Here is a 22934-nt window from a genome sequence, read left to right on the forward strand (position 1 = left end):
TGGAGAGATTGATGGTGTTGTATCGGGATCAGACTCAGGTAGGGTCCTAAGACATGAAGTTCCAGAGTTGGTCCTATGTCTCGAAATGTTCAATTGAACAGAAGATGTAAGACGGTAATCGCCGCCCAGTGTTGAGACTCCAATGCTTCAAGGTTGGGCATCTTCAGTAAGGTACCGCATGGATCTATAGCAGGTGCAACCGCTAATCCTGCTGCCACAACAGAGGCACGGAACCTGCTTTTCTTCCATGACCACCTCCTTCCAAGGCTTCTCGAGTCCATCTCAGTCCATCCACTACTGAATATTCGCAATGGTTTCCATTGTGTCTTGGACCGAGTAGCTGCACCATGTTCCAACCTCAAGCCGACGGTAACACAGCAACACCAAAGAACCCCTGACATATAACTTGCCAAGATTTGCGTTCTGAGATTTTTTGACCTCGACTTCGAAGAGCGGACGTACATTTTTGTTATTTGCTACACTCTTCTTTGACTTGAGGCTTGCGATCATTGTTTCATCAAGCAGAGGTCCTCCAAAACTGTTCATCTCAACAACACCTTCAACATCTTTCCATGTCGTCGGAACCTGAACTTCACCTGATCGGGCCGCACTGTCGAGGCCTGTTGTCCCAACCCCGCCTTGGAAGGCGGGGCGGGCGGTGAAGTCTGGAGCTCGCCTTTGACAGCGGCCCCAGCAGCCCCCAGCCGAAGCCCCAGCAGCGAACTGTTGGAGCCACTGCAGCCCCCCGACCCGCTCCCCTGCGACCCCGGTCCCCAAGACCAAGACCCAAGGAGCCCAAGGAGCAGGGTCCCGTCGCACCTCGTCTTTCCCCCCTTTCTTGCTGCGACACGGGGCAACGTCGACAAGCCGTTGACACCTGCAGCAAACAAGTCCCGTCCTGTCGTGTCGACCGATTCCGCACAAGATTCTGCGAAACAAACGCGGCCACCGACCACCACAACCGTATCGGCAGCGCCAGCTCTCCCATCCATCCATTGACCGCCACGGCCCGATCCGCTTTGCACCGCTCCGCAACTACTCTGCACAGTACAGCCCAGAGCCGTCAGTCAAGATGGACAATCAGGGCAATCGTCTGCACCTGAACTTCGGGAACAACAACGACCGCCTCGCCAACGACCGCACATATCCCACCACGCCATCCACCTTCCCCCAGCCTGTCTATCAGGGTCCTCCCGGCTCTGCTCCGTCTGCCGCCCAACAACAGCAGCAGGGCTACTTCCAGCAGGGTCAGGCCTATTCGTCGGCCCAATACTACCAGCAGCCCGGCGCTCAGTATGCTGGCGGACAGTACGGCCAGCCAGGTCAGGCCGCCGACTACAGCTCTGCCGGTCAGGGCTACGGACAGTCTGCTGCCGGCGCCAACAATGACCCCAACACGGGGCTTGCCCGCCAGTTCTCCAACCAGAACCTAGGCGGAGGCGCTCCTGCCGCCGGCGCTCGCGGCTCCCCATATCTCGGCAACTGGGGTCAGGGTCAGGGTCAGCGGCCTCGCACTGCCGGTGGTCAGGGCCAGCAGCCCGGCTACGGCTCCGGCTATGCGAACCCCCCGCCGCTGCCGAACCAGGGCGCTGCCGACGGCTACTTCGCCCCAGCTCCGGAACGGAACCCGGACAAGTACGGGCCAACCGCCAACAACAACCAAAAGAAGTGCTCGCAGCTGGCCTCTGATTTCTTTAAGGATAGTGTCAAGAGGGCTCGTGAGCGGAACCAGAGGTGAGTCTTGAGTTGGAGAGAGAGTGTGAGGTCTAGCTGGTTCCGTGATTGACTTTTCTCGACAACAGGCAGAGCGAGATGGAACAGAAACTGGCCGAAACCACGGACCCGCGCCGTCGGGAGTCGATCTGGTCGACAGGAGGTCGTAGGGAGGGCTCCTACCTCCGTTTCCTCCGCACCAAGGACAAGCCCGAGAACTACACTACCATCAAGATCATTGGCAAGGGTGCCTTCGGCGAGGTCAAGCTGGTCCAGAAGAAGACGGATGGCAAGGTGTACGCCATGAAGTCACTCATCAAGACGGAAATGTTCAAGAAGGACCAGCTCGCCCACGTCCGCGCCGAACGCGACATCCTTGCCGAGTCAGACAGCCCGTGGGTCGTCAAGCTCTACACCACCTTCCAGGACGCCAACTTCCTGTACATGCTCATGGAGTTCCTGCCCGGCGGTGATCTCATGACCATGCTCATCAAGTACGAAATCTTCTCGGAGGACATCACGCGCTTCTACATTGCCGAAATCGTCTTGGCCATCGAGGCCGTCCACAAACTGGGCTTCATCCACAGAGACATCAAGCCAGACAACATCCTGCTCGACCGCGGCGGCCACGTCAAGCTGACCGACTTTGGTTTGTCGACGGGCTTCCACAAGCTCCACGACAACAACTACTACCAGCAGCTGCTCCAGGGCAAGTCGAGCAAGCCGCGCGACAACCGCAACTCGATCGCCTTCGACCAGATCAACCTGACGGTCAGCAACCGGTCGCAGATCAACGACTGGCGCCGCTCGAGGCGTCTCATGGCCTACTCGACCGTCGGTACCCCCGATTACATTGCTCCCGAGATTTTCACGGGCCACGGCTACTCGTTCGACTGCGATTGGTGGTCGCTGGGAACCATCATGTTCGAGTGCCTCGTCGGCTGGCCACCCTTCTGCGCTGAGGACAGCCACGAGACGTATCGCAAGATTGTCAACTGGCGTCAAACGCTGTACTTCCCTGATGATATCCAGCTTGGTGCCGAGGCGGAGGATTTGATCAGGAGGTATGTGGACCGTTCTTCTTCCCTTCCCAACTATGTATGTTTCTTGCTCGCTAACCCGCCCTTCCCCAGCCTGATCTGCAACTCTGAAAACCGCCTCGGGCGCGGCGGCGCGCACGAGCTGAAGGCGCACCCCTTCTTCCGCGGCGTCGAGTTCGAGAGCCTGCGGCGCATCCGCGCGCCCTTCGAGCCGCGCCTCACCTCGGCCATCGACACCACCTACTTCCCCATCGACGAGATCGACCAGACGGACAACGCCACGCTGCTCAAGGCGCAGCAGGCCCGCAACGGCAACCAGCAGCAGGAGGAGAGCCCCGAGATGAGCCTGCCCTTCATCGGGTACACGTTCAAGCGGTTCGATAATAACTTTCGGTGAGGCGTGAGACCCTTGGATAGGATGGGCAACGGTTTGTGGAAGGGGGGATTTTGGTTGGTTGGTTGGTGGGGAGATGTAGGAGGGAGGAGGAGGAGGAGGAGGAGGGGATTTAGGGAAGTAGAGGTTTGGTATTGTGCGTGTGATAAAAGCCTGTTGGCAGTTGAGGCTTTTTGGAGGATGTGCTTTGTGTGGATGTCTCTCGGTGTGTGTGGTTGTTTAGTTTCCTGCCAAGTCATTGGAGCAAGTGTTGTTGTGGTTGCATGTCGCCTGTCATGTGTTGGCTTGGGAGTGGTGGACGTAAGAAAGTAAGTAGGAGTAGCTGAGATCTAAGCAGGTACTTAGTTTTGTTAACTAAGCGTTGGCGAGTTGAGTTGACTTGAGCATTTTGGCCAAGTAGCACTTGTTCACACGGGTTGTAATGTGATGTGTCTTGAGGACGAGGTGTTGGCAAGATTACGGAGTAATACTCCATAGCATGGTTGTCATTATTAGTTGGTCATTGAGCTCTTTGGTACAGTCTTCCACAGTTTTTGTCCTCACGTTCCCATGGTACCTAGGAAATCCTCCTCTACTACAGTATATACCTAGTAGCTAGCCATCTAGTTGTGTTATTATGCTGTTGGTCGGTCGTCAGCTTGCCAATCTATCAGTCACCGCGTGTGGCATGACCTTACAGCTCTCGCCGTTGGGAGACTGGGCATGGTGTCCTGTCGACCCGTGGAGATGGATGGCTGCCGGGAGGTGTGGTTGGAGAAAATACTGAGTGAGCCTGACTGAGGCGCCGGCGTGAGCGAACGAGGTGCCTGATGTCGTCTTCGTCTTAGTGGCCCATTCAGGACACAGTTGGCCGGACGTATATCCCATCGCCAGCCTCCGTTTTGAACTCGCTCCCATCCCAGCTAACCAGGCTCCCATTGTTCTTCCGTCCATCCACGGGCTTTTCTTCCGCATCCTCCACCTGCATGGCTGAACGGGTTATCCGTCGTGTCATGCCACATCTCATCCTGGCATCCCGCCGGGATGATACAATTCTTCCATTCATCCCAACACGGAATGTACCTCCTTTTTTCACCAGCCTTCTCACCGCCGCCCCGTCAACCCCGGCGCGGCATTAAACCTCTCCTCGCGCTCGGTCATGAACATGATCTGGATCCAAAACTCCTTATTGTCCGGATCCCACCACTCAAACTGCTTGCCCTCCCTCTTATCCAGCTCGCGGGCGGGGATCTTGAACCCGCACGTCTCGTACGGCTCGGCCGCGACGAGCAGGTACTGGAAATTCCGATCGGGCTCCTCGACGCGCTGCGAAAAGGCGCTCATGACCTGCCACTTGGGCACGATCCCCGTGCCAATGTCCGGGTACTGCAGCTGGAACAGCAAGCCCTGCTGCCGCGTGATGGGATCGCGGACCTTGGTGATCTTGTACCCCGGCCGGCCGATCTTGACCACGTTCCGCTTGACCCCGGCACCGCCCAGCCCGAGCGCCGCGAACCCGGCGCCGACCACGCCCACGGGCAGGCCCGTGTGCGGGTCGACCTCGCCTTTGCCCTCGCGCTGCTCGCGCGCGGCGCGGCGCGCGAGGTTGGTTTGGTGCTTTTTCCCCTGGGTGTGGGCGAGGTAGCTGCCGTCGTTTTGGTGGACCGTCAGGCACAGGCGGCACTCGAAGCTGCCGAGGTGGTTCTTGAAGATGTACGGGTCCTTGTCCAGGTCGATTTGCTCGAGGGCGAGCTTGCGCAGGCGCTCGCGCCGGTCGGCGTTGGTCACGCTGTGCGAGGCGACGCCGCCGCCGCCGAATTTGGAGCCGACGCGGTTTTGGTAGTCCATGGTTTGGTTTGTTTAGGTCGGTCGTTGGTTCTCTTGTTGTTGGTGTTGAAAGGGTTCGGTGACGGGGACTGGGAGTGGACCGGTGGTCGGATCGATGGGGATGGCGATGGTCCTGGTAAGTGGTTGGATTGAGAGTTGTTCCTGGGAGGATTTGATGTTGAAGGTTAGTGGCGATGGCGATGATGGAAGTGGGTTTGGATTTGGACTTTGGTCGGCGAGGCTGAACAGGATGGAAAACAGGCCGTCGCCGCGCCGAACGTGTTGTCTGGGGGGCCAATCAACAGAGACAAAACCTGCCAGAGTGGGTCCGGCCTTGTTACGACAAGCCGTGTATCGTGTGACGTAACATTCATCTATGGACTTGTGCTACCGCTCTGACAAGACCCAGCACCTCCAGTTGTGGTAGTGTTGAATTTTGTAAAGGATACATGGGACATATGGGACAGGCCCTGGGGAAGAACTCGTCAACACGACATGCTTGTAGGCCTCAGAATGTGGTCCAATCGTTCCATAGTCCAGGCCTTTGATGGCCATGTTACGCTGATGAGACGAAGTACACCGTGATACCGCGTCGAGCTCAGAACGACCATAACATGTCAAAAGAGGGTGATTTTGATTGATACGGGACAATATATCAAAAATCGTTCCGATGGTAAAATCGAGGGTCAGATCTCCTTGGAATGTCCAGCTTGTATGAAGATATGCCCATGGTGTTGATGGTGGGTAATGTGGAACTCCCTGACACAGAGCTCGGCAACCGGCGGTAATGTCGGAGCGCTAACACGGCAACTGTTCGATGCCCATTGCCGGCTGTGACTTGTTTCTGTTCCAATCTCCTGAGACTTGGTCCCTGAGTTCAGCGATTGACTGTCGTTGTACTTCTGGTCGTTTTTATACCTTCTTTTAATTATGAGCTTGACATTGTACGCTTGCCGGCGGATGCTGGCTCGGTCTCCTTTGGTGGGTAGCCCAGTGGTGCGGGTGTCACGGCGATGTTTCTCCGTCTCGGCTCGGACCGCCTCGGCGCCGGCGCCGGCCACCTCATCCGGGGCGCCGCTCCCTCTTGAAGGAATTCGGGTGTTGGACATGACACGAGTTCTTGCTGGTGTAGGTTATGCTCGGCACAATGAGGAAATCAGAACTATTTCTGACTGCTTTTGCAGCCGTATTGCACACAGATCCTGGGCGATCTGGGGTACGTCCAAGAACCACAGCAGATGTCCCCCGGTTTATCCACATATTGACATTCTTGTAGAGCCGAAGTCATCAAGATTGAGCACCCAACGCGAGGCGATGACACCCGTGCTTGGGGGCCCCCTTACGCCCCCTACCTCCCCGGTTCCTCGCACGAAGGGCCTGGAGAGTCAGCCTACTTCCTCTGTGTATGCCCCGACTCATCGTCACCACCTGTGACCTGCCGGCTAGGTGATTAACAAACTCCCCAGGTCAACCGAAACAAGAAATCATTAGCCCTTTCGTTCAAGGATCCGGCTGGTGTGGAAATCTTGCACAGACTGGCTGCGCAATGCGACGTCATGGTCGAGAATTACATTCCCGGCAGCCTGAAGCAGTACGGGTTAGACTACGAGACGATGAGCCGCATCAACCCGGGGCTTATCTACGCCTCTATCACGGGATATGGTCAAACAGGGCCATATTCCAGCCGGGCAGGTTACGACGTCATGGTCGAGGCTGAATTCGGCCTCATGCACATTACTGGCACCCGCGACGGACCCCCAGTCAAGGTCGGCGTCGCAGTTACCGACCTGACGACTGGCTTGTACACAAGTAACAGCATCCTGGCTGCTCTTATTGCACGCGCCAGGACGGGCAAAGGCCAGCATATTGATGCTGCCTTGAGCGATTGCCAGACGGTTACGCTGGCGAACATTGCCAGCAGCTGCTTGATTAGCGGCGAGAAGGACACGGGGCGGTGGGGGACGGCGCATCGTAAGTAGTAACTGAGTCTTTCCATGACAGCCATATCAAGTCTGACACACCGCACAGCCTCCATCGTCCCATATCGCTCCTTCAAAACCAAAGACGGCGACATCCTCCTCGGCGGTGGCAACGACCGGCTCTTCGGCATCCTGTGCGAGGGCATCGGGCGGCCCGAGTGGAAGGACGACCCGCGGTACCAGACCAACGCGTCGCGAGTCAAGAATCGCGACGAGCTGGAGGCGGCCATCGAAGCGATTACGAAAACCCGGACGACGCAGCAGTGGCTCGACGTGTTTGAGGGCCGCGGCATGCCGTACGCAGCCGTCAACGATGTCCAGGCTACGCTGGAGCACTCGCATACCAAGGCCCGGAATATGGTCGTTGAGGTCGACCATCCGGCTTGTGGCCCGATCAAGCTGGTGAACACGCCGGTCAAGTACTCGGAGACGCAGCCCGTTGTGCGCAGTCCGCCGCCGACGTTGGGGCAGCACACCGATGAGGTGTTGACGCAGTTGCTGGGCATGGGGGAGGCTGAGATTCGGGGGTTGAGGGAGAAGGGTGTCATTAGGTAATATAGAGTATCTGTTGTAGATACAGTGAAGAGAGTCTAAGATGGTGGTTCAGATGATATGTTGAATGTTGATTCAGGGGTTGGTGTTGTTCTGGCTATCTCCCCTGAAGTTCCAGGGTTAGGGTTGATGCCGGGGATACCAAAGATGGAAAGGACTCACACGTGATTTTCACGTGATAAACTTCCTATTCTGGCCAATGATCACCTCACTCTCATCCACAATTTAACTTCGCGTTCTCACCAACAACTCGACCACTCACTTCGACCTGCCCTGTGAGTGAGGTCAATTCACTGAAGACTCAACTATACCTCATTCAGACAAATAAAGGCACCTTCAGCTTAACTTCAACTGTCATATTTTCTTACCAGCGACTTATTTCCCGGCTCAATCGGCTTCCTTCGTTTTCTTTTCAACATGACCGCCGCTGAGGAACACAAGGAGGAAGTCCGGAAAGATGATACCGACAGGAAGATGCCGACTCCGAGCTTCAGCTCAGGAGATGCCAGCGGCCGGAATACCACTTCAGGGCTCGGATCTGTCCCGGCGTCGGCTGCTTCACCGGCATCATCCGTCTCATCAACCCGTCCTCCTTACATCCCTCAGTTCAGTGCCGCGACCGAGCTGATCCTCAAACGCCTGAAGGGCGAGCCCACCAGTCTTAGCGCCGTCTTGTCCCAGGCGGCTCGCTCCGTCCCTATCACGACAACCTTTTCCACCATCAAATCGGACGATACAAAGAATCGAGTGTCGACTTCGTTCACCGCGTCGACTCAGATGACCCTTCAGATGCCTGCTCCCGCTCCACCAGCTCGTCCCGCCCCCTCTCCTTCCTCAGTCTTACCCTCTCCAGCAGCTCCAGCAGCTCCAACAGCTCCAGCACCGCCAGTTCCATCGCTTCCTGCTTCCAAGCCCTTTACAGGAATGAGTGCCATCCGCAAGGTCACGGCCGGCTTGACGGCTTCATCGAAGCCGGCTGCAAGCAAACCTCCTCCTCCACCACCAGAGCCAAAGGCCAAAAAGGTCAAGCAGACCACCAAAGGTCACCTGGGAAAGCGAAAGAGGATAAAGGCCGAAGACTCGGACTCCGAGTCCTCTCGCTCGCCTTCTTCATCCTCACAACGAAGCAGTCCCGCGGCGGCGTCTCCTGCCCCAGCCGGTGCTGCTACACCGACTAGCCTCACAGCAACTCCGACCTCCGCCCCCGTCCTCCTGACCATGACAAAGTCCGGCCGCCAAGTCCTCAAACCAGCATCGTACGACCCGGCAGCCATCGATGCCGCCAGCCGGCGCCACCGCGCCAACCACCATCAGAGCAACGGCGGCTTGAAAGGGCCACGAACCGCCGAGCAAGCGCTCTGTCGCCGCTGCAGCCGTCTCCACAGCCCTGCCAACAACCAGATGGTTTTCTGTGACGGCTGCAACGACGCCTGGCATCAGATGTGTCACGAGCCGCGCATCACCAACGAAGTGCGCGACGCCGCCCGAGGCTGGTTCTGCGCTGTGTGTACTGCGAAGAAGGCCGCGAGCAACATCAACAACAACAGCATCAGCAGCAGTGGCGGGGACAAGAATCACGTCACCAAAAGCAGCATCGCCATCAACACAACCAATGGCGCCCCGGGGAGCACAACCCTCGCGAGCACCAGCAGCGTCAAACCACGCACCAAACTCCCATCCCAACCTCAGCCCCGACAACCCGAGCGCACCAGCTGGGCCTCCCGCCCCGTCCAAGCCAAACGCGCCTACCTCTCCACCCTCTCCCAGCAGGAACTCGTCTCCCTGCTCATGTCCTGCCTCGAAATCCACCCCGACCTGCCCATCTTCCCTCCCGCACCTGGCGGATCCGTCGCGTCCCCTGCTACAACAACAAACCCCACCTCCACCAACCTCCCCGACCACCAGCACCACGGCCACGGCCACGGCCCCCGCTCCCTGTTCGCCGGCACAAGCACAGAAGGCCTCTTCCCCCGCGCCTCCTCCGCTTCGGAATCCTTCAAGAAAGGGGTGGCTACAAACGGGAAGGCAGCCGCCTCCTCCATCAACGGCGGCAAAACAACCCGAAATCACAAGGAGGACAGCGTTCATGAAGATCAAAACGGAGGAGAAGCAGACGAAGAGGCCGACCCGCTCGCGGCGCTCTGGCCGCGCGTCGGCGAGGGCATGTACGCGCGCTTGCCGCCGGATGTCGAGGACGACGAGAGGTTGGTCGACGAAGGGGATTACGAGGCGTTTAGTGTTATTGTGTATGATGAGAGGGGGAGGAAGGTGGAGGAGAATGGGATGAAGGTTTGAGTGAGTGCCTGAGGAAGGTTGGAGTGGGTTGAGTTAGGAAGGGGTGGGTCGTTGTTTTCTCTTGTTGCTGTTGGCTGTTGTTGCTATTTGTGGTGGTCGCGGTGACGGTGGCGACGGTGCTGTGGGATGATAATAGGTGATGGGAGTGCTTGTACTAGTCGAAAATATGCTAGGAGGTGGGTTCATAGATGATGTAACAATACCTGGTTCATCATGTTGATTGTCGATTGGCTTTGTCGTGGAGGCTTCATGGACTGCCAAGTATTGTTTGAGCCGTGGAATGAGATGGAGGAGAGTGGCGGTGAATTGCAACCAGGTCTTATGGCATTCATGTAGCATTTAATACGTATGTACATCCATCAGACAGTAATCCAAACGTCCTTCGACCTCAGCCATAAATCCCGACCCAGTCGAAACAGGACAGCCAAGAGGTGGATATCCCTCCTCAAATGGTATCTGTAACCAAGTCTTGCTTGCCATCCGCCGCAGTTCGAACGCCAAAACCGACGCGCAGCACTGTACCGTCGTTGCCATCATCATCCTCCCTTTCCATCTTTACCCACGACCCCTCTCCCTCCTCATCCTCCCGGTCGCCTGCTACCTGATAGTGTTCTTCCTGGCTCTCATCCTCGTCTTCTGCGTATTTTCTTTCGTTCCCCTCACCCTTGTTACTTTCCCCATGCTCCTCAGATACCGGGCGCGGGTTGACAGAGCGAGACTTGTCACAGCCCTCCTCCTCCTCCTCGTCCTGCAGCTTCGCGCCCCCGTCCTTAAACCAAGTCGGCGACGAGAAGCCGGGTGGCCGACCCTCCGCGGTGGCTCCCAAGCCAGTCCACCCCCGCGCAAACTCGCCTTCCTTCTCCTCCCGCAACATTCGCTGCAGCGGGAACGGCGAACCGTCCTGCGTGATGCGCAGGCCCCGTTTGAACAGCACGGGGCCCTTGTTGGAGTAGACGACCATGTCGCCGTCGTCGTTCATAATGCGGAAGTTCTTTTCCAGTGCCTGGGTCGTGTTGAGAAGGTTGGAGCTCAGGAAGTCGGGAATGAAGAAGTGCTTGACCAGCGAGCCTTCGACGACCGTTAGCTGTCGTTGTGGCTCTTTTTCTTCTTGCCCTTGGGGTGATGGCTGCTGGGATTGTTGGTCGGCGGTGGCATCGGGGTTGTCGGTTTCAGGGGCATCGGCATCGTCGGTTGGCGGGAGCAGGGCGAGCTCGTACGATGCGACCCATCTGTCGACCGTGTAGACAACCAGACGGTTGCGGAAGACCCCGAGGAAGGCCTTGATTTTGTCGGGGTCTCCACCCACGAGGATCTCCCAGCGTGGTTTGAGCGGCTTCGAGGTGAGTAGGGCGTCTTCGAGGTCTTCGAATGTCCACAGAGCGATGGTATGGGGTGCCTCCTCCAGCCAGGTTTTGGTCTCCGGTCCGCGCCGCGTTGCGAAGCAGCGGTGATGGGGCGTGGTTGCGATGAACTCCCCAAACGGGGCACCAGGGCTCGGGGAAGGTTGGACTTTGGCAAGCATGTTGAGCGTCCTCCAGTCGAAAACACAAAACTCCATCGTGCTGAGTTGGCACCGAATCAAGAGGTCGGCTTCGAGGTTCGGGCTTGGGCAGCTGATCCAGGTCCACCTCTCGCGCATGGTGGATATCCTCTTCAGCATGTGTCGGTACTCGAGGTTCCCGCCATCACCGTCGGGTACGGCCCAAAGTCCTACGAATAGGGAGGTCTCGATCAAGAGCCTGTGATGGCGACCGGAGACGAGCAAAATCTTGCAGTCAAAGATATCCCCGAGGGGTCCGCGCCATATCGCTACGGTCACGTCTGGCTCCTGGTCAGGCGATCCCGATGGCTCTGGCCAGGTCATCGAGATAATAACCAAGTTTCCGAAGTCAACAAAAGCAACCAAGCTCCCCTGATCATCACACCCCACGTCAAGGGTATGGGAAACTCTAATGACTTCACTCATGTCAAACCACTTCAGGAGTTTTGGTTCCGGCTGGCATTGGTCGAGGAGGAACAGGTGGCCATTTTTACTTCCGCAGAAAACCCAGTTTTGCTGCCGACTGTAGGCATATGCAACGAAGCCAGCGTTGACATGCTCTTCCTCTGCTTCGTTGTCTTTGTCTTCCTCTGTTTCGGTTTGCTCTTGTCCACTGCTCCCGGTGTCTGCGTTTTTGACACTGAGGGATGCTGCCTGGACCTCAGCAAATGGACGGCGAGGGCGCGTGGCAACACGGTCGCGAAGGGTCCGAGGTTGTAGGATTTGAAGGCCAGTTTTGTCAACATAAATGATGTGGAGGTCATCACTTGTGAACGTAAGCATTTCGGCCTGGCGGGGAAAGACCGTCGAGGAGGATCCCGAACGCCACAGCAGCTTTTGGGTTGCCATGTCGAAGAGCCACAAGCATGAGTAGTTGTCCAGAGCTACCAAGATTTCTCCGTTGTGACTTGCAGCTGCAGCAATGAACCACATTGTGGGAGCGATAGCCGTGGAAACCAGCTTGTTCTTGTCAAGGTCGAACACGGCGAGACCCCAGCGACCAAGAACACACGCGAGAAGATTGCTGGTGCGGCCGCGGCCAAAGCTTAGACTCCACGGCGCGGTTTCCGGCTTCTCCGCCCGGATTTCCATGTTACGGGGCTGACCGGTGGCTTCCCATTCCGTAGGGAAGTGATAGTAACTGTGAAGCTTCCTCCTGGAGTAGTCCCAGATGACCAAGTGCTCGGGGAAGAGACAGGCAAGCAGGTTTCCGTCAGGGCTCAGCGAGGCTCGTACCCAGGTCCTGTCGCGCACTTCGTCCGGCAGGTCGGCTTCCCAGGATATCGGCCCATCTCCAACCAAGGCGCCCGACTCGATATGCCATTGAACCAGGTGGAAGGTCTTGGTCGCCACATGCAAGATGGTGTTGTCCTCGTTGAAGAAGAGACACACGCACGGACCTGGCAACTCGAAGGCCGCCACCCCAAGCCCGTTGGACGACAGCCAAATACGGACCCAGGTATTCCACCCCATAGCGAGGTATCGCCCGTCATCCGAGAAACGAAGATACTTCGTCTCCAAGACCTTCCGTGGAGTGCGCGAATTCCACTCGAAATCACCGGGGGCCATGTGAAGGAGATCCCACAGAGTGGCGACAGGGGTGCCCTTCTCCCTTTCTGCCTGGACCGGACCGGGGACACGGGGTATTTGGGTCTCGTGAATGGTGTGAAGGAGCTGTTCATCACACACAGTGACTGCGTCAGGCTTCCCGTCGGTGGGCGTTGACGAATAGGCGAAGTAGCCTTTGCCTGCAGCAACCGTGATGGAGCCAAGCTCTTCACTAGTCACATGGATCCTGGCAAGGCTATCGCCCCAGTCGTCGTCGAAAAACCCGAAGACGCAAAAGTCGTGCATGGGATTGCAGTACTGCTGTCGAACGGACGACTTGGTTGGACCCAACGCGGGAATGTGGTGGTGGATGGCTTTGGGCGCGCTTCTGAGATGCTGGCCAAACTGGACAACAATGCGAGGGAGGTCGTACGCCCAGGTTTTGACCAGGTCCCAAACCGTGTCGCGCTGAACAATCAGTTCGCCTGAAGTGCCATGAGTTTCTGGCGAGCCTCCCAACTGTCGACCATCATAGACGGCGTGGAGAGTCTGGCCAGCTTCGTAAACGACCCGAAGATCCCCGTTGGCGGCGACATACTCAATCCAATAGAGCACGTGAGTGGACCCCAAGAACTTCCCCAAAAGGTCCGAGACGTCGTTGCAATCCGACGCCACATAGTTGAGATGCCGAAATGCAAACGTGGATGCATAATCGGCGAGTTCTGAAGCGGGTGCTTTCGGTCCCGCCTCATAGCTCTTGGGCTTCCCCTGAACCAAGAGTTTGAAACACGCTGTTGCCAAGCGGCGGTGGGCATCCGGCTCGTTCAAGATCAACGGGGACTTGGTTTCCGGACTCATCAAGAACTCGCGAGCCGTCAAGTGAACCAGCTGGACTTTGTTGTGCTGGTCAATGTACACGAGGCTTCCGCAGTGCGTGGAAATGATGCGTTGAATGTTGTTGATCTTCTCTCCGATGTCCAGCTCGACAGCCTTCTGCAGTTCATCGAGGTGAAGAGGTCGGAAGGCGTATGTGACCCAAGAGATGATCGACCTCACGGTATCCCGCCCGAACCGCGCTCTCTCCATCTTGGAGAGTATATCTTGGTAGAAGGCATTCATGTCGGAGGGCTGACTATCCATGATGGTGGAGATCTCGCTATCCGTGGTCGCCTCGCGAAGCTGAGAGCATACGAGAGAGGCCCACAGGAAGCAACCGGCGGAGCGCTTGAGAATCTGAGCGGCCAGCGCCTCCCGCGTTGGCCACTTCTCTGACGAGGGACATGGCAGATATCCACGGTTCGCATCGAGCAGCAGGGAAATATCGTGCATGTTGTCCTGCTCGGTGATGGCGTAACTTTGGTGCTTCGCTTTGGTGTTGGCACCGTACCGGTGGAGTTCAGCAGCATGTCTCGAAGTTATGAGGACCGACACCGGCCAGCGGTCCTGAATCCATGTGAGATACGCGGTCATTTCTCCAGGCTTATCGCACTCGTCGATGGCGTCGATGACCCAGTATTGCGGCTTACTCAGAGCGACATCTAGAATGCCCAAGAGAAAGACCTTCTGCCAGACAGAGTATGGTCCATGGCTGCTTAGAGAGTTCGAGGCGTCTTCGTACTCGGCCATGACAGACTTGAGCCTGTCAAGGACCTCAAGATGCAGCATTGCCATCTGGAAGGCCAAGGACCTCAAGCAGCTGTCGGCTGAAGCCTTGAGGCTGTCGCGGGACTGGAAAAAGAAGAAGCAACAGTCCAGCCCCTGACTGCGCACCTGCTCAACAACGTGCGCCAACAGGACACTCTTGCCTGTGCCAGGACGCCCTTGGAGCCAGAGCAGAGATGGACCAGTGGGTGAGATCCAGTCTTGGTAGCAATCCAGCCTTGCCAACCATTCGCAAGAGCCATGGAGCTTTGGTAGTTTGTGCAAGGTGACATCCTCTGGCGCGCCTGAGGTGCCGAGAAACCGGCGGAGAGCAGCACGGTCCTCGGGCAAAACAGCAGTTACCTGCGGCTGCGCGGATACTAGTGCTTGAGTCGGCGGGCCGCTGTGACGGAGATTCCTCTGGGCCGAGATGACCGTAGCCAACGCGTTTCGAACGGTAACATAAGATGGGTCATCCAGCGCCGAGTACATGGCCACCTCGCGGTGGTCTGCATGGAGCAAGGTCCGACGTTCTTGCTTGAGGTTCATAACAGCGCTCGATTTCTCGACAACAAGCTTCCGTAAGGGCTTCGTGGGCAGGGTTTCGAAAAAGGAAAATAGCTGCAGGTTTTCGCAGAGGCGGGGAAAGTCTTCGGTCAGGGATTGGACCAACGGAGAGTCAGGAATCAGTTGGTCGACAAACGGACGCTGTCCGATGGCCGTCGACGTCAGGCGAGACAAGGTCTCAGCGATGGCAGCGCCTTGATGGGGGGTTCCCAGGAAGAACATGGCGCATACACGATCGACGACAGGCCGCAGCGCTGGGTCTCGGTGACCCAGGAGGTAGGCTTGCTTGATGACGAGACCACCCATGCTATGGGCGATGAATATCAGGGGCACCTAGTGTTGTCTCAATCAATGGAGATGCTCCGACGCAGTGAGGTTGTCACAACATACCGGCTTTCCGGCGTTCATCAGCGGCGAGTCATGAAGAGAGGTCAGTAAAAACTGTGCCATGTCCCGGATGTTGAGCACCGACTCCTGGGTGGCAGCAGCCGGGTAGCCAAATGCATGGATGCGCACATCCTGGAAGCCCTCCTCTCGTGGCAGCCATTCCCGAGGCCAGTAGCGGTTTGGGTCACGGTCCTTAGCCCAGGTACTGAAAGACCCTCCGTTGAGGCCGTGAACGAAGACGAGATCTGCAACGGTCTCATGTTCTCGACCTGGGTCGTAGAGAGGGATCAGGCCGATACGGTTCTCAAACGGCCCAGAGGACCTCAAAGAGGACCTGGGCGACTCAGTAGAGTTTGGCCTTTTGCGCTTGAACAGGTGTGACAACCGTGCCTTAGCAGATGATTTGGTTGATGAAGACAACTCAGAGGGGGTCCTTGAGGGCCTGGGCGACGAGTCCGAGTCCATCGCCAGGACAGGTCAATCCACGAACGGCCGGCCCAGTGTCTGTGTCGTTGAACGGCAGTTAAGAGTGCCGCAATACGGAGGGATAAATGGATATGATGACCATATTACTCGAACGACAGCAGAGCCTCACAGTTGCCCAAAGGAGACAAGGAGACCGTACTCCGCTCGGAGGCCTGAGGCTGCTGACATAGGTGACCAACAGCCTAAACCAACAGTCCGCCAACAGGCATGAGGCGCAGTAGTTCCCTTCATCTTGCATCACTGCAGTCAGCCCTGCGCATAATATGTAGAAGTACCTGAAAGCGAGGAACGTTCTTGGCAGCGGGAGCAACTCATATCCCGCCTCGTTGGGAGGCCCGAAAATTCGTTGAAGTCGGTGCCTCAGGTAAGCTGGAAGCTTTATGGGAGATTTGGAGAAGACTTGTACTTATACTACGCGAAGAACAATTTGAAGAGCTCTTGTACTCCGTTAGGTCCCAACGGTATGTTGCCCCACGAGAGGCATGCATGCATGCGGCAGGTCCCGCTCGAGCTGCGGCAGACTTGGACTTGGACATGCGGGGTAATGTGCAGTTCATCTCCTCAGGATTTCCGTTGCACATGACCATGTCTTTTTCTGAGTGCGCCTTGTAACAGGGAGCCAAGAGCCCACGTTGATGATGCTTGATGGGTGGCAGACTCATGTCGTCGAAAGAATCAGCTTGAGTTTGACTTTCAAAGGCGTCACATATCAACCTAGACATAATTCATTAGCCCCGAGGAGAATCACAATTTATTACCAATCAAGGATTTTAAAGACACTTTTCCCGAGGTTTCATCTCTTCCTGACAAAGTATCAGGTGAGTTTATGGTTGCTGTGGTGACGGCCGCCAGTTTAGTAAATAACAAGCCCCTGAGCTTCGACAGGAGAGCAACTAAGTAACATGAAAGGATGAAAGCGGGGAAAGAAACAAGAAAAGTGTAATCCTATCGTTACTCTACCCGAAAGTCCATTCCCCAAAGCCGCATGGTTGTTACCAGCCAGCTAAAGAAGTCTTCCGACTTGTCTTCAGCTCACGGCGTCGGTTCCGAAGCCCCCGAAGATCGCGATCCGCTCGTGTCTCCCGCACTACCACTACCCGGCCGCCGAAGCCTCAGCAACACTTCCAGATTACAGATCACTCCGTACTTGACGAGCATAGAGCTCTTGTCGTAGTTCTTCCCATCTGCGTTGCCAGTTTTGAAAAGTGCAGGTGACACCACTAGGTCGACGGTTTTGCCTTTGTCGAGCAGCGAAGGAGGGAGGCCAGGATACAGGTTCATGGTCTCTGCGTTGAATTGGAGACTGGCGTCCGCATCGGTGCCTTTTGGGGGTGTGAAAAAAACTTGGAAGAACGCCTTAGACGTCCGCAAGATTTTGTCGATAGAGGCAGCCTTGGAGACGATGTCTCTGAGGCGAGTTGCGAACTCGTCCGCTTGCAGGTTAGAACCCTCCGTTTGGGCTTGGGTTGACAGCACAGGCCCCAAAACCCTCGTTATGTTCTCGACCAGCCGGTCAGCAGGGCTGCGGAGCGGCAAGCTGAACAGGAAGCTCGCGAAATGCACCCGCCAGCGATGAAGCTGTGTGAGGGCGGTAGACCGGTGAAGATCGCCGGATGTGTTTGTTGTAATCTCCTCTACCCCGTACAACACCATTAGTACATGGCCTGATAGACACTCCTATGAGGGAAACTCACGATAAAGTGCGTCGTACTGTTCGCTGAAGCGACAGCCATGACGTCCAGCCCACCATTCTGACTCTGCCTTGAAAATGGCTTCATACAGCACGTGCCAGATCCAGGCATGAAACCACATGGGACAAAGCCAGCTATCTTGCAGCATATCTTCTGCATGTGGCAGCACGCTGAAGTCAGGTATCTGTGCCAGCTGCTGGGCAATCTGTGGCTCCAACTCTGGAGAGAGGAACTCGGTCACGAGTTGCCTTATTTCAAACCCCAGGCCTTCCCAATCCTTTCTGATTGTTGTGTCAGGAATCTTTCGAGTATCCAGGAAGTACTCGGCCCGGATAGCGTCGAGATCCCTAAGAAAGCCGGCGCTTTGCTGTTGCATCCGTACGCGCTGGTTGCCCAAATCACGCTGGAGCTGCTCGTTCTCCCTCATGAGCCTATCAATCTGACCGCGCTGGCTGCCCAAATCACGCCGAAGCTGTTCGTTCTCCCTCATGAGCCGATTAATCTCATCCTGCTGTGCATGAGAGTATCTCATCCATTGGTTCAAGTCTTTGGTGAGTTCATCAGTCTTGGCATCGTGTTGTTCAATTATCTCGCGAAGTTCGGCATTCTTATTGCTGAGGTCGGTATTTTGCTTTTCGAGCTCTTTGGTTGTGTCCCTGAATTCTCTGTTGCGAGCCCGAAGATCTTCATAGTCGTCTTCAAGTCTGACCATTTTGTCTCTGAGTTCCCTATTGCGCGCCCTCAGCTCTCTATTCTCATCCTCGAGCTTCCTCATTGCCTTCCTGTATTCGGGACCGATTTTCGCTCCATCGGTCGCCTGGGGCCCAGAAAATCCGAGCCATTTTGCCCATGCCGAATATGATGCTTCTCGAGCCATTTGACCTTCTCCTGCCCCCTGGGATGACGATAAGCGGTCGGTCTCACTGAGATCACTCTCTCCACGATATGCTCGTGCGACCCGGGTCCGACGAACATGGTAGGTTCTTTCCTCAGTGGTCCGTTGGCCGGCAACCTTCAATGTAATTTTCTCTTCTCGGGCACCACGATCAGTCAGGGCCGAATGCTTATCAACGGAACCTGGTGGCGGATCATCACTGGCGAGCACGTCATTTTGTTCCAGTTCTGCTGCAGGATTGTCCTCGTGGTTGTGCAATGTGGACGTCGAACAGTTGACATCCCCCGATTCCGGTGACTTGGACAGGGGATCTTCCATGGCTTCCTGGGGTCTTGTCAGCAATCAGTGAAACAAACGGTGCGCAACGGCAATAAGTGGCTGGGAATAGACAACCTTCTGCGAATACAGAATGAGAAAATTGAAAACAAACAACACACTTATGAACCACAAGCTCAGCGTGGTCCAACCCAAGGTAAGCAAAGGAACAGAGAGTGCTAACTGGAGATGCAGAGGGATGGGAATAATATGGAAGATTGCACGACGATGATTTCTCAGCATCGTCCGTCCGTGGGGTGGTGGCTGGGCCGACAGAAAACCTCAAAAGACCGAAGAGGGATGCATGAGGACTTTTGCCTCAGCCCAGAAAATGTCTCCAAATAACGCGGAATCTCCTCTCACGCCTTTCTGAGAGGTCACCTCCGCTGAACAGGCTCAGGAAGCTCCCCTGAGGCTTTGTCTGACCAAAAGAAAAGAGGACTTTCAAAAATGCATCTTCCAAAAACGCAGCACTTGTACTGTACCTCGATGAAATCGGTTATCGCTAGCGAGGTCGGGCTGTGTCTTCCAGGAGAGGACAGCATTGAGTGGATGGCGGCATCTGGCTTCGATAGAAAGCGCCTTGAAGAAGACAAGGCTCTGACTGCAATGCAGCCAAGAAGCGGGGTATCACAGACAGCTCAGCCAGATGGGTGTCCAGACGCAGAGTGTATTATGCACCAGTCTTGTCAGAGGAGATGAACCGATGTCTGTGATGCTGTAGCCTGTGGTCTTCAATGTGGGCCGGCGCTTCACATACGCAGTTCTAGGAAGTGATGAAAAGACTCCTGGACATCTGGTTGTTGCGCCACGTTTGCGAATTAGCCTGTCTCGGAAAGCGTTCAGAGGTCTCAAGCTCGAGAATCTCACAAGGCTGAGCGGTACGCGCTGGTTCAGACTGGCGCTTAATGGTCGATCGAGTGATAATTGGATGGAGGGTGCGTGTTGGGCATTATTTGAGGCAGTAACTAATGTCCATCTCAACCTGACGTGACTTCCGCAAACGCGATTGACATGTCGATGCATGAAGCTGGAAGGCGCGCTGAGGCTTGCCAGTGAGAGTTGAGCCACTTAAACGCGGATCCTCCACGACACCCTCACCTGCTTCCAGCTTTGGATCCTGCTTTTGTGTCCAGACCATCTCAGCGTCCATGCGTTTTCAATTCATACCTTGAGAGGCATTGAAACTTGGTCTCACTTTGTCAGCTAGGATCCCTACCCAGCCCACACTGTTAAGCAGGTCCTGCTGTATCATTTCTTGTTAGGTTCTCAGAATCACTGACCACAATGTCGTACTCCTCTGACGACGGCGATTGGCAACATCCAAACCTCCCCTACCGGCCCGCGAAGCAAGGCAACACAGATGTCTCCGAAGAGCAGAGTGGGGATATTGTCATTGTCGGAATCGATTTCGGCACGACCTATTCGGGTGCTGCATTCACCTGGGGAAACAAGATCGACCAGATCGAGGTTATCACAAGCTGGGAGTCTGATCTCCATGGAAACTCCGACGAGGAAAAGGCACCGACAGCCCTTTCCCACGCATCAGAAGACGATGGCGACGAGGACGGCGTTCGATGGGGGTACAGCATTCCCCCTGAAGCCGAGCAGATCCGATGGTTCAAGCTGCTTCTTCTCGACGAAAGGGATGTGCCCGATGACATCTGTCGGTCTGGCAAGTTGAGGGCTGCCAGGAAGTATCTCAGGAAGTACAGGAAAACAGCGATTTCGGTGATTGCCGAGTACCTACGCCTTTTGTGGAGGCATTGCGAGCAGCGTATTGCCGAGACGATCAGCCGCAGGTTCGTGAGCTACGCCAGGTTTCACATTGTCATCACGGTTCCTGCTATATGGCCCCAGTATGCCCGGGTGCGGATGAGGGAAGCGGCTCAGGAGGCTGGCTTGCTTGAGCCGCGTCTAACCGGCACGCCGAGGCTCGATATCATCTCGGAGCCAGAAGCGGCCGCGCTTGCGACTTTGCGAGATATGAGCGATCGGAGTGACATCAAAGTAAGTTGCCATGAGTTTCCATTGAGGAATCTTTTATTCATTTATCATGCGCCCGTGCGGAAGGTCGGGCTGGCAATGGTATCCGTGACACAGGCAGTCCACGGCAGCGATCTAGGCTAGCGCAAACGTGGCAGTAGGCTGACTGATCAATCTCCAGGCTGGCGACACTTTTGTGGTGGTTGATTGCGGTGGTGGAACGGCAGATCTAATCAGCTACGAGGTGACTAACACCTCCCCAATGGTCGTCAGAGAATTTGTTCAAGGCCAAGGTGAGTCTTTCGTGATGATAATCAAGTACTAGTTTGTTACATAGACTTTTATCTTTTGAATTTGACATTGGAAAGTATTGCCAGGCATGTGACCTAACCTGAGTATTGCAGGAGGACTCTGTGGTGCCGTGTTTGTTGATGAGGCCTTTACGCGACTCCTGGAAGCCAAGTTCGGGCATGAGGCATGGAAGAAGATGACCCCTCGGACGCGCCAACACTTGATACAATCTGAATGGGAGCATGGGATCAAGCAAGCTTTCGATGGAAAGAGGAGGACTTGGAGTATTAATATGCCGGCCGAGTGCATCAGTCTGGAAGCCCTGAGCAGAAGCTCTGGGACAACTCGAATCGAGATAATGGCAGATGAAGTGCGGACTGCCTTCGATCCCGTCATCAACCAAATCAACGCCATGGTCGCGGAGCAGATTGCTGCTGTTACTGCACGAAGCAAAAACCGGCGTGGCCCGAAGGTGAGTGAAGAGGATATGGGAACTCTTCCCACTGTTCGAGTCCTTCATAATGCCCTTCAGTGTTGTATGTGGGCTAACCAGAACAAATGTTTAGTACGTTATTTTGGTCGGGGGATTTGGCAGATGCAAATACCTCTTCTCATCCCTCAAGAATCTGGTTAGCGAGGATATCGAAGTCCTACAGTCTCGTGGGCACGGCCCGTACGTATTACCCATTTTCTTCTGTGATTCTTGAGGCATGCTAACAGATTGTATTAGATGGACTGCTATTTGCCGTGGCGCTGTCATTCATGCTTGCAGCATGAGAGGCCTAGGTTCATTTACTGTTGACGTACAGTCCCGGATTGCTCGTGCCAGTTACGGAGTCGCATGCGGGAAGTATTTCGATCCAGATGTACATCTGGTCCAAGACAAATATTGGGATGAGCAAAGGCTGGAGTGGTGGGCCAAGAATCAAGTGGAATGGACCCTCAAGATCGTAAGTCTACAAATTCTCGGCCATATTGCGTTTCGCTCTTATCTTTCGCATCTCTTAATTATTAATAATCGACAACCAGGGCGACGTTATGATGACCAGGGAACCCGTCACCATTATTTTCAGTGACCTCCACCCGTTATCACAAAAACGAATACTCTCTTCTCCTGTATCGCTCATCACCTCTACAGCAACACCCCCTCCTTCGCGGATTAATGCGGACGTGGAAAGATTGTCGTGCTCAATCTGCTGGGAGACCGAGATCGACGCCTCCACCCTGCCGATCTGGACTAATCCAGTTGGAGAGAAGTTCTACAGGCTTACATACGAGATCAAGATGGTGTCTGTTGGCGGAACCCTCGACTTTTCCGTATATCACAACGGGAAGAGGTATGGCTCGGTGAACGTGGTGGCCAGACATACGGTCGCTTCGTAATGAAGCTGGATCGACGTTGAAGAGCAATGCAGGGGGGTGGGAACCAATCAACTTCCAGGCACTTTAGGTTCAGGCGTGGGCAATACATGTTGGTTCTCTGATCCAGCCAAACCCGCAATACTCATGCCTCGTTCTCTGTGGTTGGCATCATGCACCATATACCCCCGTTGATGGACAGTCAGAACACGTGGCTGCGAAAAGAGGCAGTCTAGCTCGATTGTGGTAATTATGCAAGTCACAGATACGTGTAGGCTATCGACCATTAGCAATCAGTGCTAATTCATGTCATGGACGGGGGGTACCAGAGAACATTGAATAGAGGGAGTAATATGGAAAAAGGATTCGAGGTCAAAGAACCAATAACCATATGTGGCACGCAAGAGAAAATGGTCGGTTCGCGGAGAGGAATGGAGCAAATTGATTGT

The 22934-nt window shown here is 55.5% G+C and overlaps 8 protein-coding genes across 8 annotated transcripts; 5 read left to right on the top strand and 3 right to left on the bottom strand.

The window, feature by feature from the left end:
- Nucleotides 1–1072: 1072 nt before the first annotated feature.
- On the top strand, nt 1073–3150 carry VTJ04DRAFT_5034 (uncharacterized protein; the record flags this gene model as incomplete). The annotated part of the gene is made up of 3 exons (XM_069363106.1): nt 1073–1734; nt 1803–2777; nt 2847–3150. The coding sequence occupies 3 exons, from the start codon at nt 1073–1075 to the stop codon at nt 3148–3150; spliced, it is 1941 nt and encodes a 646-aa protein (XP_069219985.1).
- Nucleotides 3151–3171: 21 nt separating this feature from the next.
- Nucleotides 3172–3459, top strand: VTJ04DRAFT_5035 (uncharacterized protein; the record flags this gene model as incomplete). Its single annotated transcript, XM_069363107.1, has 1 exon — nt 3172–3459. One exon carries the CDS (start codon nt 3172–3174, stop codon nt 3457–3459), a length of 288 nt encoding a protein of 95 aa, XP_069219986.1.
- A 302-nt stretch (nt 3460–3761) lies between these two features.
- Nucleotides 3762–4101, bottom strand: VTJ04DRAFT_5036 (uncharacterized protein; the record flags this gene model as incomplete). Its single annotated transcript, XM_069363108.1, has 2 exons — nt 3762–3766; nt 3825–4101. 2 exons carry the CDS (start codon nt 4099–4101, stop codon nt 3762–3764), a joined length of 282 nt encoding a protein of 93 aa, XP_069219987.1.
- Nucleotides 4102–4230: 129 nt separating this feature from the next.
- Nucleotides 4231–4974, bottom strand: VTJ04DRAFT_5037 (uncharacterized protein; the record flags this gene model as incomplete). Its single annotated transcript, XM_069363109.1, has 1 exon — nt 4231–4974. The coding sequence occupies one exon, from the start codon at nt 4972–4974 to the stop codon at nt 4231–4233; it is 744 nt and encodes a 247-aa protein (XP_069219988.1).
- Nucleotides 4975–6060: 1086 nt separating this feature from the next.
- On the top strand, nt 6061–7487 carry VTJ04DRAFT_5038 (uncharacterized protein; the record flags this gene model as incomplete). The annotated part of the gene is made up of 5 exons (XM_069363110.1): nt 6061–6081; nt 6138–6169; nt 6230–6356; nt 6420–6924; nt 6982–7487. The coding sequence occupies 5 exons, from the start codon at nt 6061–6063 to the stop codon at nt 7485–7487; spliced, it is 1191 nt and encodes a 396-aa protein (XP_069219989.1).
- A 414-nt stretch (nt 7488–7901) lies between these two features.
- Nucleotides 7902–9779, top strand: VTJ04DRAFT_5039 (uncharacterized protein; the record flags this gene model as incomplete). The annotated part of the gene is made up of 1 exon (XM_069363111.1): nt 7902–9779. The coding sequence occupies one exon, from the start codon at nt 7902–7904 to the stop codon at nt 9777–9779; it is 1878 nt and encodes a 625-aa protein (XP_069219990.1).
- A 445-nt stretch (nt 9780–10224) lies between these two features.
- VTJ04DRAFT_5040 (uncharacterized protein) lies at nt 10225–19394 on the bottom strand (the record flags this gene model as incomplete). The annotated part of the gene is made up of 7 exons (XM_069363113.1): nt 10225–15408; nt 15466–15796; nt 16083–16179; nt 17082–17485; nt 17696–18456; nt 18613–18858; nt 19335–19394. The coding sequence occupies 7 exons, from the start codon at nt 19392–19394 to the stop codon at nt 10225–10227; spliced, it is 7083 nt and encodes a 2360-aa protein (XP_069219991.1).
- A 742-nt stretch (nt 19395–20136) lies between these two features.
- VTJ04DRAFT_5041 (uncharacterized protein) lies at nt 20137–22509 on the top strand (the record flags this gene model as incomplete). Its single annotated transcript, XM_069363114.1, has 6 exons — nt 20137–20859; nt 21017–21128; nt 21240–21598; nt 21693–21799; nt 21857–22076; nt 22156–22509. 6 exons carry the CDS (start codon nt 20137–20139, stop codon nt 22507–22509), a joined length of 1875 nt encoding a protein of 624 aa, XP_069219992.1.
- Nucleotides 22510–22934: the final 425 nt, after the last annotated feature.

The sequence above is a fragment of the Mycothermus thermophilus genome, assembly GCF_041956435.1.
Source record: "Mycothermus thermophilus strain CBS 625.91 unplaced genomic scaffold VTJ04scaffold_3, whole genome shotgun sequence".
NCBI classification, from domain to species: Eukaryota; Fungi; Ascomycota; class Sordariomycetes; order Sordariales; family Chaetomiaceae; genus Mycothermus; species Mycothermus thermophilus.